Source organism: Arachis ipaensis, chromosome B1 (assembly GCF_059453495.1).
Source record: "Arachis ipaensis isolate K30076 ecotype BB chromosome B1, ASM5945349v1, whole genome shotgun sequence".
Taxonomy (NCBI): domain Eukaryota; kingdom Viridiplantae; phylum Streptophyta; class Magnoliopsida; order Fabales; family Fabaceae; genus Arachis; species Arachis ipaensis.
Genome location: NC_142436.1, coordinates 40,954,076 through 40,972,867, shown reverse-complemented (window position 1 = coordinate 40,972,867; position 18,792 = coordinate 40,954,076). Strand labels below are relative to the sequence as shown.

The following is an 18,792-nucleotide window of genomic DNA, read 5'->3' as shown; positions in this document are numbered from 1 at the left end:
AGCCAATTGGGCAGTAAATGTAACACTTGTTTTAAAGAAGGATATTTTTAACCAAGAACAATAATAAGAGACTCTAAACCAAAAAGAAAAATTTTCCTAATCTAAGCAACAAAATAATCCGTCAGTTGTTCAAACACAAACAATCCCCGGCAACGGCGCCAAAAACTTGGTGCACAAATTGTGAATCACACTTTTCACAACTCGTACCACTAACCAGCAAGTGCACTGGGTCGTCCAAGTAATACCTCACGTGAGTAAGGGTCGAATCCCACGGAGATTGTTGGTTTGAAGCAATCTATGGTTATCTTGTAAATCTTAGTCAGGAAGTCAATTATGTTTATCAGTTGAATTGCGAATAACCAAGAGAGCATAAATTAAAGGTTACTTGTTATGCAGTAATGGAGAATATGTTGGAGTTTTGGAGATGCTTTGTCTTCTGAATCTCTGCTTTCCTCTGTCTTCTAATTCACGCACGCACGTCCTCCTATGGCAAGCTGTATGTAGGGGATCACCGTCGTCAATGGCTACATCCCATCCTCTCAGTGAAGAATGTGCTCACATGCTCTGTCACAGCACGGCTAATCATCTGTCGGTTCTCGATCATATTGGAATAGGATTCTTCATCCTTTTGCGTCTGTCACTAACGCCCAGCACTCACGAGTTTGAAGCTCGTCACAGTCATTTGATCATTGAATCCTACTCGGAATACCACAGACAAGGTTTAGACTTTTCGGATTCTCATGAATGCCGCCATCAGTTCTAGCTTATACCACGGAGATTCCGATTAAGGAATCTAAGAGATACTCATTCAATCGGATATAGAACGGAGGTGGTTGTCAGGCACACGTTCATGGTTTGAGGAAGGTGATGAATGTCACGGATCATCACCTTCATCACAGTTAAGCGCGAATGAACATCTTAGATAGGAACAAGCGTGTTTGAATGGAAAACATAAATACTTGCATTAATTCATCGAGACACAGCAGAGCTCCTCACCCCCAACAATGGAGTTTAGAGACTCATGCTGTCAAAGAGTACAAAGTTCAGATCTAAGAATGTCATGAGATACAAAATAAGTCTCTAAAAGTTGTTTAAATACTAAACTAGTAGCCTAGGTTTACAAAAAGTGAGTAGACTATGATAGATGGTGCAGAGATCCACTTCTGGGGCCCACTTGGTGTGTGCTGGGGCTGAGACTTAAGCAATTCACGTGCATAAGGCCATTTTGGGCGTTCAACACCAGGTTTGGATCCATTTCTAGCGTTGAACTCCAACTTTTAATCCTTTTCTGGCGCTGGACGCCAGAATTAGGCAGAGAACTGGCGTTGAACGCCAGTTTATGTCGTCTATCCTTGAGCAAAGTATGGAGTATTATATATTGCTGGAAAGCCCTGGATGTCTACTTTCCAACGCAATTGGAAGCGCACTATTTCGAGTTTTGTAGCTCCAGAAAATCCACTTTGAGTGCAGGGAAGTCAGAATCCAACAACATCAGCAGTCCTTTTTCAGCCTGAATCAGATTTTTGCTCAGCTCCCTCAATTTCAGCCAGAAAAATACCTGAAATTACAGAAAAACACACAAATCATAGTAAAGTCCAGAAATATGAATTTTTCCTAAAAACTAATGGAAATAAACTAAAAACTAACTAAAACATACTAAAAACTATATGAAATTAACCCCAAAAAGCGTATAAAATATCCGCTCATCAAGCTGCTTCCTAGGAAAAGCTCACTCAAGGGAGGCCAGACTATAGTGATGAACAAGGGGTGCAGTGCCCTCATTCAACCACAGTTGCCTACGAAAAGAAAAGATCCAGGGAGTTTTCATGTCCCCTGTGCCATAGGAGAAACAATGTTTGATAGAGCACTCTGCGATTTGGGAGCAAGCATCAACTTAATACCCTTAGCCCTGGTGAAGAGACTGCAGATCAATGAGATATTGCCCACAGATGTGGTCATCAGGCTGGCTGACAAAACTCAAAAACAAGCAATAGGGGTGGTGGAAAATGTGTTGTTAAAGGTTGGGAAATACTACCTCCCAACAGACTTTGTCATCTTAGACATGGAGGAGAGTCACACTCACCCAATCATATTGGGAAGACCATTCCTAGCTACAACCAGAGCACTCATAGATGTGGAGCGAGGGGAGCTAATATTGAGGATCTATGATGAACAACTCAGCTTCAATGTCTTCAAACTCTCCCAAGAAGCTGACCAAGAAAATAAAGAACCAAGCAATGATCATAATGAGATGCTGACAGAGGAAACAAGCACTGAGGCAGCACCAACGCATCCGAAAACCCCACTGAAGGATGAACAAGGCAAACAACAATCGTCACAGCTCAAGGAGAAGCTGGAGGAACCTAAACCACCAGAGACATGTGAAGACAACAACAAAATGCACTTAGAAGAAGAAGTCGCCAAGAGTAGTGAAGCATCAAAAGAGACAAAGAAGAAGGTACCAAGGGGGTGGAGGAACAAGAAGATCCCTACAGAAGATTTCTCTCCAGGAGATAAAGTGATCTCAGCCTACTTCCCAGATATCCCACCTGATCTCCCCACTGTACCATCTCAGTTACCAAAAGTCTTCACTACTAATAGAGTTCTCTCCTTGGAGCATGTAGAGATCATTGATACAACCAATGGATATAAGTCCAAGGCAAGAGGGGAGGACTTGAAGCATTATCAACCTCCCTGATGAAGGAGAAACGTTAAGCTAGTAACGTTAAAGAAGCACTTCATGGGAGGCAACACATGTTTTATTAGCTTTTATTATTGAATAAGTCAATATTCATGAATTCCAACCCAAACTCGGTGAAGTCCTTATATTGCAGTATATAGCGAAGAACAAGTTTGGTGTTCAAAGCGTACCAAGAAAGCATGAATGCAACAGAGAGCATGCTAGTCTTGGAGCTTTGAACAAGACTTTTGATCACAGTGCTCCAAACTAAGTTTGGTCTCACCCCATGGTGCCACCAAAATACATATAAGGATACACAGTTAGTTAGTTAGTTGGAGTTCATGAATAAACAATCTAATCTTTTCTTTTCTTTATTAATTATAGCCGTAAAGGCTAAATTGTCTTTTTGATATTATGTCTTACTTTTCTTATTTTATCTTTATAGGAAAAGAAAAGAAGCATTAAAAGGGATGGATTGGACAACTAAACAAAGAAGGATCGGACACCACAAAAGGAGGGGCTACACACTTATTCTAAAAAGGGAATACATTGGAAAATGTTGCCATGCAACCTTGGAAAAATGGGACCCCTAAAAGACCGAGCAATCTCCATCATAAAGTGATGATCCTTGTCTTTTGTCCATGCATAACCCCAACCGTCCATCAAGTAACCACTCCATCAATCCACACCCTCCATTCTGTAACAACGTCCCTATATATGACCCTTGTTCCGTACCCACCTTCATGGTCATCACCCACTCTTCACAACTCTTTATTTCGGTACAAGACACTCCCTACTCCATTACAAACATTTCCCCCCTCACTCTCTTCATTGCAATAAAACCCTAAACAACCAAAAGTCTCCGCAACCTTACCACCTTCACATATTAACTATTATTCATGGCGTCTTCGAGTTCTAAAAGAAGGAAGGGAAATGAACCCATGGAGCAGCACCCATATGACGAAAAGAGATTTAGAAGCTTGCATCATGCATTGCAATACGGGTGGATGGTTGACAAGGAAATCATTTACGAGCTGGGATTTCAAGTGAAGAAAACTGAGTGTCCGGAAATCACAGAGAAGGTAGAAAAGAGAAGATGGGAGCTCCTCACTGACCCTGTCACTAAGGTGAATGCAAATCTCATAAGAGAATTTTATACAAATGCGGTCCGATATGATAAGAAAGATGAGTCATATACAAGCTTTGTGAGAGGAAAGATGGTGGATTTTGGTCCCATGAGTGTCATGAGGGCACTGAAGCTACGGTCCATACAGTTTGAAGAAGAAAGTTATCACTCAAGATTGGACAACCCCAATTATGACCAGATTTTGCGAGACATTTGTGTACCCAGAGCTGACTGGGAAAGGGGTGCGGGAAAGAAACCAAAGTTCATCAAGAGAACAAATCTCACTCCTGAAGCCAAGGGGTGGTTTGAGCTAGTGAGAAGGTCTATTCTCCCAGCTGCAAACAACTCGGAGATGAATGTCAAGAGAGCCACGATGGTGCACTATATACTGAAGGGAGGAGAAATCAAGGTTCATGAACTCATAGCTGAAGGCATTAGAAAGATGGCGGAGAAAAGCAACTCAAGAGGAACGTTAGGTTACCCCAGCACTATTTACCGAATATGCAAGAAAGCTAGGGTGGTTTTTGAAGATGAAGACCCCATGTGGATAAAGGAAGGCATCCCAATAATTGTACGAAGGATGAATGCTGCAGCAACCCCCCTGCCTCAACGGAAGCAAAGGAAGAGGACAGCCCCTCAAGTAGTGGAAGGACAAGTCTTAGAGGGGCAAGCACAACAGACCTTGGACAAGCACCAATTGCAGGAAGCCATTGATGGCTTGTCTAGACAATATTTGGAAAGCCAAGGAGCACAGAAAGAGCTTCAACTACAGATGATGGGGCAGCAAGAGGAAGCACTCTCAAGATGGATGACTCAGCAAGGTGAGTGGCAAAGGCAAATGATGGAACAGCAACTAAGTCAAGGACAACAATGGGGAGAAACATTCAACGGGATGGAACAAAGGCAAAATGAGCAACAAGAATCCATCCAGAGGATAATCAACATCCAAGCACATCAAGGGACACACATACATGAGATGAATCGAAGACAAATAGAACAGGCAGAACTATTGGACGAGCAAAGGGCATTCGTAGAAGGAGTTTACATGAGCGAGACAGGACATCACATAAACACGCAAGTCAGGCTCGGCTACTTAGTAGGAAACAAGGAGGACAAGCAAGGAAAAGAGCATGGACGACCACAAGAGTAAAAGGTGGTGGAGTTCCTTCTTTGTTCCATCTTTCTCTATGTTTTAGATAAGGAAGATCTTGTATGAAATAGAACTTGCTTCCATGTTATGTTTAAACCTTTTTCAATTCTGTCTTTTAAGTTTTTGGTATTGAAGAAGGTCTCTGTGTGCTAGTCTTTATGTTACTACACCATCTCCTTACTTAATTGTATGTTTGTCCCTTTAAATCAAATGAAAAAGAGAATGAGTGTGTTTTAAAAAGACCAGAGTGGAGTTCATAATATGGAAGTGCATTCATGAGTTTTTTTTTTTTTGGTGGGATCATAAGTTAGCTAAGTTGGTTCAACCATAAGGTGGGAAGACAACTATCTGTCATGAATACTATACTTGAGACACACCCTATGAGACTAGATAAATAAGAAGATTCTAATAAGAAAAAGGGAAAGAACAATCAAAGTTGAGGAATAAAAGAAAAAGACTAAGCAATAAGGCTAGGCACCAATGGTTTTAAATCTTGAGGCATGTGTCTGTGGTGTTCCTGTGTGAGGGATCTACTTGGATGAATAAGCTCTAAGGGGTGCCTTATCACTTGGTAACTTGGGTTAACTAACTCGGGATTATCAGCTGAAAGTCCACTATCAAGAGTAACCCTCACCACAGAACACTTAGTAACCCAAAGAGGTGCTGGACACCAAGGCCTCAAGAAAAGAAAATGAATAAACTATATGCCTGTGGTGTGTATGTATGGGGGAGAGACTTGAGGGAGTAAGTCCTTAAGGGTGTCTCAACACCTAGCACCTTGAACCAATTGGTTCGGGAGTGTTGGCTGAAAGCTTATCTTAAAGAGTTGCCCCCTTACAGAACACTTAGCCTAAGAACACAAATAAGCCCTGAAATAACAACAAAAAGATCAATAAATAAAAATTTCATGGGATGCAATCATAGTGAGTATTCTAGGATATGATAAAGGTCTGAAAGCCAGGAATGAACCTAAGTTGCTATGCATGAAACCACCATAAAACCAGGGACATGACTTCCACAAGAATGACTCATTTCTCTTGGTATCCCATTCATCATTCTCTTGTTCCAATACTTGCTTAGGGACAAGCAAGCTTTAAGTTTGGTGTTGTGATGCCAAGGCATTTTGGCCAGTTTCACTGACCTTTTCTTTATTGTTTTTAGGGTAGTTTCATGCATTTCCTTAGGAAATAAGCTAGTTTTAGGTAAATATTCACTTACACCTGGATTCAAGCATACATTGTGTATTTTACATGATTTCATGAGGGTTTTGCATGAGTTTAGTGACAAATTGTATGCTGCATTACCCATGACTTGGACTAGAATTTTGATGCACTCTATTGCCTGATTTCAGGACCAAAGGAAGCAAGGAATGGGAGGTAACTTGCAGAGTTAATGAGAAAAGTGACTGCCAATAACGCTCTCGAAGCCATCATTACCCACGTTAAGAGTCACGTTAACTAAGTTAACGTGAACTCTAATGTGAAGAAGGAAATTTGAGCCAACGTTAGTGACACTTAACATTATCACTAACGTTGGCCAATGCTCACAAGTGGCCACGTTAGAGTCCACGTTAACTTAGTTAACGTGGCCTCTAACGTTAAAAGGGGGAAAGGAAGCAAACGTTAGTGACATTCAACATTGTCACTAACGTTTGCCTAAGTGCACAATGCCACGTTAACTCCCACGTTAACTTGGTTAACGTGGAAGCTAACGTGAAGAGGCAAGAGTGGTCGACAACGTTAGTGACACCCAACATTGTCACTAACGTTGGAAGCAACCACACAACCCCAAGGAGCCACGTTAACTTCCACGTTAACTTAGTTAACGTGGAGGCTAACGTGAAAGAAGAAGGTGATGGCCGACGTTAGTGACACTCAACATTGTCACTAACGTTGGAAGGAGCCACACAAGCCACTATGAGCCACGTTAACTCCCACGTTAACTTAGTTAACGTGGAAGCTAACGTGGATGAGTAAGAGATGAGCCAACGTTAGTGACACTCAACATTGTCACTAACGTTGGGGATGGCTAAGCAATGCCACGTTAAAGAGCCACGTTAACTAAGTTAACGTGGGCTCTAACGTGAGACATGGGGGCACATTGGAACGTTAGTGACAATGTTGAGTGTCACTAACGTTCTCGAAGGATGGCAAGCCCACGTTAAAGAGCCACGTTAACTAAGTTAACGTGGGCTCTAACGTAGGAGCAATGGGGGCTTTTCAACGTTATTGGGAAAGTTAAGCCCCAATAACGTGTGCGAAGGACCTAGAGGCAATGTTAGTGGCAACGTTTGTGCCACTAACGTTGAAGTTAACGTGGCTTTTACTTAGGAACGTTAGTGAGAAAGTTGATTGTCACTAACATTCTCGAACTCATATTTTCACTAAACGTTAACACCCCTAACGCCCTGAGCTAAAGTCTCTGCCCACTTCACACTTTCTTTCTGCAAGTAAAGCCAAGCCTAAATGAAGAAAAGAACTGCTTCAAACTCAAGATCCAAAGGCCCAAGACTTGAAGAGCCAACTAGAAGATGAGAAGAGTAGTATATATAGGAGTAGCTTTGAATTATTTTGGGAGTTTGGGGAGTTGGAAAATAGCATAGAACTACTTCTTGTATTTACTTTCTCTGCACTTCTAGTTTTCATTATGTATTCTCCATCTTTGTTTTCATTTTCCAGAGCTATGAACAACTAAACCCCTTTCATTGGGTTAGGGAGCTCTGTTGTAATTTGATGGATCAATACTAGTTTTCATTATTCTTCTTCTATCTTTTCTCTTGATTTTACTTGAAAGCTTTCGATCTTCATCCAATTGGATAGTGATCTTGGAAAAGAAACTATTCATACTTGGATCTCTTCTGAACCTTGGAAGAGGAACGAAGAGATCAAGCTAGAAATGCTTTCTCATGCTGGACCAAATTGGGTTTGGATGGATATGTGACTATAATCCTCTCAATACTTGGTTTGGAAAATGCATGTGGTATAATCAGTGACCATACTTCATCTCTTCTCATGAGCAATTGACCAAGGAATTGGCTATTGATCAAGATTTGAGAGATTCAATTACAAGAAATTGTAATTCAATCACTTAAGATTGCCAAGGAGATCAATGAGTGCATTGATTGAGGAAGAGATGTAAATGAGATTGATCCGGAGAATGCAACATCTCCTAAGCCCAATGAACTCCCCATTTCTGATCTTACCCATTCTCTTTAATTTCTGTCATTTACATTTATGAGCAATTCCCCCATTCCCATTTAAGATTCTGCAATTTACTTTCTGCCATTTACTTTCCCGCCATTTAATTTTCTGCAATTCTCAACTAAATTTCTGATTCGCTCAACTAGAACATTCCTCTAATTAAAGTTGCTTGATCAATCAATCCTTGTGGGATTCGACCTCACTCTATTGTGAGTTTTTACTTGACGACAAATTCGGTACACTTGCCGAAGGAAATTTGTTATGAGACAAGTTTTCCGTGCATCAGTCCAGCCTTATTCCTGTTAACTGTGATGTTCAGTGCATACACCGTATGTCTAGAGTGCTGGGCTGTAAGGTAGCCTCCCTTCCGGTAAAATACTTGGGGATCCAGCTAGGAGTGAACCCGAGGTTGGTGAAGACTTGGAAGCCCATTATAGAAAAAGTGGAGTAGAAGCTGAGCATTTGGAAGGCTAAGATTCTAAATAAAGCCAGTAAGTTGGTGCTTATTAAATCTATTTTGAACAGCCTGCCAGTCTATTATTTGAGTTTGTATAAATTGCCAAAGGCTGTTGCAGAGAAACTGATTTCCTACAGAGGAGGTTCCTATGGAGTAAGGAGGATGGTAGGTTTGGTATGGAAATGGTTAGGTGGGAGGTGGTGCAGACCCCCAAAAAGCTAGGGGGCTAGGTGTCGGGGATGCCATGGTGCGTAACACAGCCCTTCTCTTTAAGTGGTGGTGGCGTTTTTCGAAGGAGGATTGCTCCTTATGGAAGAAGGTGGTATGCTCATGTAACAACCTCAACCCCAATGTGATGTTGTCATCCCAGGTGTTACCTACCCGGGGGGGGCATGGAAGGATATCTGCCAACTACAGTTCAAAGATCAACAATTAAAACAGAAGATGATCAATGGGCTGTCTATGGAGATTGGCGATGGGAGAGGAACTCGGTTCTGGGAGGATGTATGGGTGCGTGGTGGGATCCTAAAAGATCTTTTTCCAAGGCTCTTCTCAGTTTCAAACCAAAGAGGATCTGTGATACGTGCTTCAAATGTTCGTGATATGAAGAGTTCAAGTGTTATTTAGAAGATATTAGTTTATATTTTTAGAATATTTTAATTTAAAAAATTTTGATTTTGTTTATTTAATTACTAGATTGGGCCTTATGTTTACGGGCTTTAGGGTTTTTCTTTGTTTTAACCTAATAAGAGGTTATACATACCTCCTTAGCTATTGTAGTCGTAGAATAGAATTTTTAGAGGTTTTGAAAGCCCCTTTTTTGGGCTGCGTTTATTTACAGAGACAGGACACTGAGACAGGGACACAGAGACACAAAATTGTGTTTGGCAGAGGAGACATGGACAGAGACAGTGTGTCCAGAGATACTGAATTAGTGTATTTTGTGTCCATCCTGACAGGAAGGACACGGAGACACTAACAAGGGACACAACTTATTTTTTATTTTTTCTTACTTTATTTTTGTTAATTTTTCATAATTATATATTTTATTATTATATTTTTCATCTCAAATTTTTTGAATGAAAAAAAATGAGAATAAATTGGATTTTCATAATTTGTTATAATTTATCACCAAACAGAATACAAGAACACAAAATTCTGTGTCTCTGTCCATCAGTGTCTTGTCCTGTCCTGTTCTCAGTGTCTTGTCCTGTCCTGTTCTCAAAAATAAATGCAGTCTTGGTTTCGTGATGAAACCATGGTGTAGACAAGTAAGGTTGAGGAGTCCCTCTCTTGTTGCATCGGGGAATTGAGTAGAAGGTTGAGGAGTCCCTTCGATTCAATTCCCAAACTATGGCATTGACAAGTTAGGTTAAGGAGTCCCTTTCTTGTTGCGTCAAGAAATTGGGTAGAAAGTAGAATGATTCTCTTTGTACTCAATTTCAATATATCCTTTTTGTTTCTATTTCAATTTTAATGTATCCATTTTTTAGTTTGAATCATTATCTTGTTTATCTTTTATTTCCGTATGGGTGCGTGGTGGGATCCTAAAAGATCTTTTTCCAAGGCTCTTCTCAGTTTCAAACCAAAGAGGATCTGTCATAGGGGATTGTGGGTTCTGGGACGGGTTAGAGTGGAGATGGAACTTCCAATGGAGGCGAGAGCTTTTCCAATGGGAGTTGGACTTAGTGCACCAGTTGCATGAAACATTAAGATTGGTTAATCTAGTATATGGTAGAGAGGACAGAGTTGTGTGGAAATTCGATAAATAGGGTGCACTTTCTACTAACTTCTTTGTGCAGGTGATGCAGGTGGAATTGCTTCCGGAGGATATAGCGAGCTACAGCTTTACTAGGACAGTTTGGAAGAGTTTAGTCCCACCTAGAGTTGAATTGTTCATATGGTTTGTCTTGACTGGAAGGGTCAATACGAAGGAGAGGCTGAGTTGGCTGGGAGTGGTTTACCAGGAAGACGTTGTCTGTGTGTTGTGTAATGAAAGTGTTGAATCTGGTTACCACTTGTTTTTTGGTTGTGGATTTTCTTGGCAGGTGTGGTGTGCATGGCTGTCTTTTGTTGGAAGGCAAGGGTCGTGCCCGGGAACGCTAAAGGAGCATTTTCAAAGTTGGACTGAGTTATCAACTAGTAAGCAGGAGCGCAAGAGGTGGATGGTATGTTTCTGTACGATTATCTGGAATATCTGGCTGGAAAGGAATAGACGAATTTTTCAGAATGAAGGAAAAGGGGTAGACGATATCATCTACCAGTCCTCCATGAACTATAAGGAGTGGATAGGTGTGGATCCCTTCTGTTGTTGATGGCAATACCAAAAATGACATGAGACATCAATTAGTTTTTTGTATATCGTACTCATTTAGAGTTGTGTTTTTGTTTGCTATTTCTGTATTCCACTTACTGTGTTGAGCTTTTCCTTAAAAAAAAAATTAAATTTGATTTACATAAAATCATTCAAAACATGCTTGTAACGAAAATTAAAATAGGACATTAACATAATTTTAAAGTTCAAATAGTTTATTAGTGTATTTTACCCTTAAAATTACCATTCTTTATTATTACCACAAGGCTGATTTTTTTTAGTAATGGATTCTCAGTACGTGTTATGCATATTTATGAATTAGTTATATGTTTTTTATGGATATAATTTTTGTTTAAATTACAAACGGCAAATCAAAGGCTCAGATTTAATAGAGATAGAAAACCTAAGGTTCAATTTGTGATTTTGTAAATTCAAAATCTGTTGATGAAACAAATCAGAGATTCAGATTTGTGTGGAGAGAGTAAAAAAATCTAAGATTTCATTGTATAGATTTCATTGTGGCCTGGTGAATTTAAATTCTATTGATGAACAAAATCTTCGGTAAGTTTTGTAGAAAATAAAAGTCGTTAATTCTAAAAATCCAAATCGATGGATCAGAATTGTGGATTTTCAATACCGATCCTCTAATTTGTGATGACTAAAAAACTGACGGTCCAATTTATTCTTAATCGTCTTTTACATTCATGAACACATAAAACCTCAATAACAGTAAAAAATACCACTCTTTCTGCAATATAAAAATTAAAAAGTGCACCACTTACGATTGAGATATCATTCAGTCTGTCTCGTTGCATTTATCCTTTTGCATATAGCTATTGAATGACAAATCATTTTCATAAGGCAAATTTAAATTTCATTCATAATTTGGCACTTCATCCTTTTTTCTTATACACCACGTTCTTCATATCGCGGTCCCCCTACGTAGATATTGCACAAACACACGTCAATGATGTAACTTTTACAATTTTCTTTTCAAAATTATTTTTAAAAAATTATAAAAAAATAACATTGTTTTGAATTTATCTATAGAGTCAATTTTTTTCAATTAATATCAATCAATTTTTTTAAATGAATTTTTATTTTAAATTCAAAATTTTAAATTTTATAAATTTTAATAAATTTAATTTTAATCATAAATTTTAACTTCTCCTAAAAATAAAAGTTAAAAAAATTGACAATAAAAAATTATTAATATTAACTAATTAAAAATTAATATTTTATATTTATTATTTTTAAACTGTAATTTTTGGATCAATTAACTCTTGAGTTTGTATTTGTACTAAAATTTTGTGAGACTGCCAATAAATTATAACTCAAATGACATATTCTTTTTATACTTATTTATAAATCGTAAGTTTGAGTCTCTCTATTTTGATAAAAAAAAAAATTTCTGTGAGACTGGTGGTTTTGGATCTTTGTTAGGAACAATGAAAAACCAATGGTAGTAAAATGGTGGTTGCAGTGATCATGGCAGTAGAGTGGTGGTTGTGGTCATAGTTATGAGTAAAAATAATTGTCGTATATATTTAATTGTACGAATAGTTATTCAAAAAATATAATAGCACAACTGTATAAAATATTTTATAATATTAATATATAAAAATTAAATTATAAAAATAAATAAATAAATAAAATATTATTATTAAAGAATAAAAATAATATTTTATATTATTTAAATTTTACCGTTTTAATATAAAATATATAATTATTTTAATATGATATAATTATTAGTTTTTTTAAGATGTTAAATGTGTGGTAAACAAAAGGTATTACTTTCAGTATATATATAATTATTAGCATACTATTTAACAAAGAAAATATTAGTTTAGTAGATGACTCATGTACGGTTCAGTGTAGATTAAATCGATTTTTATGGATAAATAATAAAAATATTCAGACACTTAATTTAAATCCGTTGAGAGTATGATTTAAATTTGATAACTATGAGTAAGATTGGTTTTTTTTAATAGAATTGCGATTTACATCACATCTCTATCGTTGCCTATTATTATCAAACAAGATACAAAAATATTAAAATAGATTATATTCCAATGTAATATCAACATCCTATTATTATTGCTTTACAACATTATATAGGAGTTAAGATTAAAAGTATAGGAAACAGTAGATTATGATGAATGATATCTGAAATCAAACCACTTCTTTTGTGATTTATAGGAAAGTAAAGATACACCATTATTCAAGCCTTTTTATTAACAATATCCTCTCAATTATAAAACTACATATACATATACTATGCATATTTAGAACACTGCACAACAATGTGATAAATGTAAAAAATAATGCGCACACACACACTGGGTCTTATAAACAAATCTAGCCTCCCACAAAATAATCAAAGACCTTGATTTCAAACATGTTCAAAGTCACCGCTAACATCAACTTCATCATCTTCATCATCAAGTGATCCAGTGCCAGTTTGGCCCACATCACTAGCCTTAGACATTGGCCCTGGTGTTCTAGCCTCTTGTATGATCCGCATAATCTCTTCGACGCACTGCCTTGGTTGGTCTTTCTGTGTATCCTCTCCACCTTTTCTTTCAGCTTCCATGGTCTCTCTAGGCAACTTCTTCAGAAACCAAGGGTTCTGTTTTATCTCTGGGATGGTGATCCTCTTTAACAAGGATAAGAAACAATCAATTCAGATACTAGATGTAAATTAGCATATCCATTTTTCATTTGGATGCTGTTAGAATTCATGATAACAACTCAAGAGTAAACTTGATATTAAGATGTTATTTGTGTTGTGTGATAGCTGTGTCTACTGTCTAATATGATTCAAGATACCACCTATTTATAGGCGATGAACAAATCAGAAAACAATTAAATAATAAATGCCTAGTATTTTATCATTAACAAAATTATCAATCTAATTAATAGACAAATATCCTAGACAATATTCTCTAACAGATACTTTGTCATGAATACATGCATTGATCTTTCAAAGCAAGAAAATGTTTATCCTTTACGATAACTATGATTTTACCTTTTATTGCTATGATCAATGTGTCAATAATGTAAAATGTACATGATACTTCATTAGTTCATCCATTCAATTTAGTATATCATTTGATTACTGAATGTAGATACAAATTGCGCCAAGAGGAATTATCAAGTTTAAAAGATACCTTGGCAGGGTCGGCAACAAAGATTCGAGAGAGAAGGTTCCTACACTCTGCAGAAACGCGAACATAGTCTGGTATGGAGTATTGAACACCTATTATTCTCTGTTACCAAAGGATCAAAGTTTGAGTTTTCTGCTAACAAAGATTATTCAAGCTGTTAAAGTTGGATGAGAGCTCACCCCAATAGTCTTTCTGAAATTTCTAGGATCTTCCGGATCCTCAAAAGGGTATGCACCAACTAACATGACATAAAGGGTCACACCACAGGACCAAACATCTGCAATCTGTAAAATAAGACAAAGTGCTTACAAAATCAAGCTGTTCTAATAAGACTATGAATTGATAATCGTCAAAACCACTCAAATACCTTTCCGTCGTACTCCTTTCGTGACAGAACCTCCGGAGCAATGTATGCTGGAGTTCCAACTGTTGATTTTGGTTGAGAGTGCAGTAAAGCCGACTGTACTTGAATATTAAAACAAGTAGGATAGTTAGAAAGAAAAAGATGTCAAGAACTCAAAGGCAGAACAAAAACAAGATTCATTTCAAATGCCATTGACCTTCGAGTAACCGAAGTCACAAATTTTAAGTCGGGGAGACGGATTTCCATCCAAGAGGGTGTTTTCCAATTTCAGATCTCTATGACAAATTTCCTGCAGTAGAAAGCATAATTATGATATAAAGACATGAAAGAGTTTGCAATGAAGAAGAGATCAAATGGTGCATACCATTGAATGACAGTAGCTAACCCCAGAAATCAGCTGTTGGAAGAAATATCTCGCCTGCAATATAAGGAATTTCATCAAAACAGAAACTTGGTATAACTTAACATGAATACCATTTACATTTGAAATTTGATATATGCTAATATTAATTATTCAAATGAAAGAAAGACCAGTTCAACCAAATGAATTGTACAACCTCATCTTCACTAAATCGACCAGCGGTGCATATCCTCTCAAAGAGTTCACCACCTGAAGCATACTCCAGGACAATAGCTAAATGCGTAGGGGTCAGCAGCACCTGCCAAGAAAGATGTCTCATTCAGCATTTTTTTTTTTGTATACAAAATCAAAAAGCTCTAATAAAAGATTTATCATCTTGCATGACTAATTGGAATAAGGATTTGTAACACTAAATGCAGGGATATACTAATGGAGCTTTTTTTCCTCTTTTTCATTCTTTTCTAGGGAAGGTGCCAAGTCCATGTAGTTGCTATACTTCCAAATTAATACTCTTGGCTTGCAAGATATCTTGCAGAAAATTATGATATCACATACAGTATGCAACATAGATTTGCGAGATATATAAAACCGGTAATTCAATGCAATCTTGTATCAGTGATGATCTAGTCTTCTTAATTATATAAAATATAGAATTGGCGTTGGGAGGTGAAAAGCAAGTTCAAATATTTTGAACGCTTCAATTTTTTGTTTGGTTAATTTTGTTTCTTGTAAAAACAGATAGAATTTTGTTCTCAAATTCACATTTACAGAAAGTAAATAATCTTAGCTTTTGTGTTCATTAGCTAGCATTTAACCATTAATTCTAAACTTTTAATTCTCTTCTACCAATTTTATTTTTTTATATATGTTATTGTTTTATTTATAAAATTTTTATTGTTTCTCTTTATATGAGTTTTTTTTATTATTTATTATTTTTATTTTTTTGTTAATTTTTAATTAATTTGACCTTATACACTTTTATAATTATAATTCTGGTATATTATATTTATTATTATATTTTTATAATATGATTTATTGATCTTATTAGATAAAATAAATTAAATAAAAAAATTATTTATAAACAATGATAATAGTAAAAAATTCCAATGTACTAAAAAAATATACTACATAAAAAATATACTAAAAAAATATTAAAATAATTAAATAAATTAAAAAAATAATATTATAATTTGATGTCATATTCTTTTTAAAAGTTATTTATCTAAGAGTGATTTTAATTAATATTATCTAAATAATATTTATTTCATCAAAATAATTTAGTATAAAATTACCAACCATAAATCATATTGATACAAATTTATCTCTACCCAAAATCATTTCTATATTCAAATTTCAATTTGGCAAAAGCCAATCCAAACACACGCTTAGTAACTCATTGCGAAAGGAATTACGAAATTGTGAATTGAGGTAAGATTTCCTCGAGTCGGTCAATTGTGTACCCTTTTGAAAAAAAGTGATGAGGAAAGTTCAAGGATGGAAAGACAAACTCTTACCTCTTTGAATCTAATGATATTGGGATGCCTTAAAGACCTGTGATTGATTATCTCCCTCTGAACCTTCTCATCAATCTGATACCACAAATACACCTCAATAAGAAAGAATTTGAGAAGAAATATTTGAAAAGAAAAGTGTGTGATCATGTAAGCTTAACCAATTAAGTTTGATAATACTGTAATACCCATGAACAAAACAAACAGCATTATTATTCATTAGTCACTAGTCAAAAAAAAAAAAAACACACAAAAACGAAAACGAGAAACACAATTCTCATTTAGCACTGAATCCAGTAAATCAAGAATTTTTATTGTTACTATGCTATATATACCTTCTTGCCTCTCTCTATGTATTTGACCGCAACAAGCTCCCCAGTTTTCTTGTTCTTGGCCAACCTTGCAACACCGAAATTGCCAGAACCAAGCTCCTTCAGTGGCTCGTAGCGTTCCTCCATGATTATGATGATGTCAACCTTTTTCAACACCTTTCTCTCTAAGACTTTAAGACCAGGAACAAGAAAGAGTTAAGAAACAGAACACGAAGACCCAAATCAGTGTACAGGGAACTTGAACTCGAAAACTATATATATTAAAATAATCCAAGGAGGATTAAATTATTAAAACTACCCTACGTAAACCAAACAGCCAAAGAAAAGTTCAAACAAACATATATATATATATATATACTAAAATATTTTTGTAGATATATCTTTAAAAATGTTAGATCTAGATATATATATAGATATTTTTAGATTTATTTACAGATATTGCCAAGTGACTAGGTGATCTATATGTATGATTTAGATCGTATTAATTTGATTTTTATTTTTTAATTAATTTAAATTTTATTTAAAATTTAAATAGATATAATTTTAATTAATGATTTAAATTAATAAAAATAAACATTATCATATTATAATAATCATATGATTAATTATATTTATTTAATTTTGAAAAAAATTAACTATTTTAAACCTCTAATCTAAAAAATTTTAAATTTAAATATTTTAAACTGTAATTGAATAGATATAATTAATCAAGTTAATAAAATTCAAATCATACAAAATTATAAAATTTGATAATTTTAAAATTTTAAATTATGTGAATAAAGTTAACTTAATTAAAAATAAAAAATAAATCAATACAATTTAAATCATATCAAATTGAAGTTGCAAAAATCACACAGATTACCTGATCATTAGGTGAATTATCCCAATTCGTTTATTCATTATTAGACAAACTACAAATAATGTTCAGAAAAAAATTATATCCTGATAAAGTGATAAATAACGCTGTTTTATGTATTTTAAAATAATATTTTTTTAATTTATATAAAAAATCCGAGAGGTAGAACTGTAGAAGTGAAAAAGGCAAACGAATTAGCAGTAGGATTGTACTAAATTAAGTTTTGCGGTAATTGCGGCTGCTACATTTATGCTTGCTATAATAGATCTTGTATTTAAAAACAATAACAAAGTGCTGTTAAATTTGTTGCACTTTATTACTTCTTCTCCCGCCACTTTGTAGATTGAGGAAATCATATCCGATCAACTTAAAAGTTTCTCAAAACAAATCTCGTACTCTATTTGAAAATTTATATAACATTTTTTAGGTTTAATTATTAGAAAAAGTCTAAGAAAATAACACACATTTTAACCAACATAAATAATATCCTAATTAATTAAATTTAAAAACTAGATTTTAAATTAATTAGAAATAGATTTTAAATTTGAATAATTAGGATTAGTCAACATAATTCTATATAAATACACACTCACAATATATCACCTTTTTCTTTCATCGCATCATCACTCTGCCACTTACTCGTCCGTTCTTCTGCCACAATAGTATTAGAATATCATAATTAGGGAACAAAATCGGGAAAATATTAAAGAAGATTAGAAAAATATCAATGTAATTTATTAGGATATTATTCTATAACGAGCGTACTCTTAGCGTACTTCGTTTCTTTCCTAAACTCTTTGTATCATGGTAATATGATATCAGAGTAGAGTTAGGTTCTAGGGACTCAAAATTCTGACGAATTGACATTACAAATTGCAAATATGCTACGCAATAGTTTTGGCATGCGATCATCACAAATCAATTATGACAATTTGTCAATTGGTTTCAAACTAAATGGATATAATTATTCATTATGGGCAACTCTGATGAAAAAAGCAATTGGTGGAAGAAGAAAGAAGAAACACAATTGTGGATTACACAAATTGGTGGAAAAATAATCCCAAGTCATCGAAAAATGGTGGCCAGGATAGAAGAGAGGAAGCAAGTGACGATGGCAAGGCAGCAGCGGCGGTAAGGGCAAGGACTACTGAACTCCTTGGCTGCTCAGCCCAGATGGGGACTCAATATAAAGGGGAGACTCAAAATCAGAATCTAATTAAAAAGATAAATGAATGGATTTTCGATTGTGGAGCTACCAATACTATGACTCATGA

The 18,792-nt window shown here is 35.6% G+C and overlaps 1 protein-coding gene across 1 annotated transcript; it reads right to left on the bottom strand.

Moving 5' to 3' along the window:
- Positions 1-13,094: 13,094 nt before the first annotated feature.
- LOC107629114 (serine/threonine-protein kinase SAPK3) lies at positions 13,095-17,006 on the bottom strand. Its single transcript, XM_016331818.3, has 9 exons — positions 16,666-17,006; positions 16,334-16,408; positions 15,016-15,117; positions 14,823-14,876; positions 14,655-14,747; positions 14,462-14,554; positions 14,274-14,378; positions 14,098-14,196; positions 13,095-13,583 (listed from the first exon to the last, which is right to left on the bottom strand). Exons 1-9 carry the CDS (start codon positions 16,786-16,788, stop codon positions 13,320-13,322), a joined length of 1,008 nt encoding a protein of 335 aa, XP_016187304.1. The 5' UTR covers positions 16,789-17,006; the 3' UTR covers positions 13,095-13,319.
- Between the last annotated feature and the right edge of the window lie 1,786 nt (positions 17,007-18,792).

Excerpts from the sequence above, each read along its gene's own strand:
- LOC107629114 (XM_016331818.3), bottom strand. The coding sequence starts at position 16,788 with ATGGAGGAACGCTACGAGCCACTGAAGGAGCTTGGTTCTGGCAATTTC. Across the intron at positions 15,118-16,333 it reads ATATCATTAGATTCAAAGAG|GTGCTGCTGACCCCTACGCA; the intron begins GTAAGAGTTTGT and ends CTTTCTTGGCAG. Across the intron at positions 13,584-14,097 it reads TTGTTGCCGACCCTGCCAAG|AGGATCACCATCCCAGAGAT; the intron begins GTATCTTTTAAA and ends TCCTTGTTAAAG.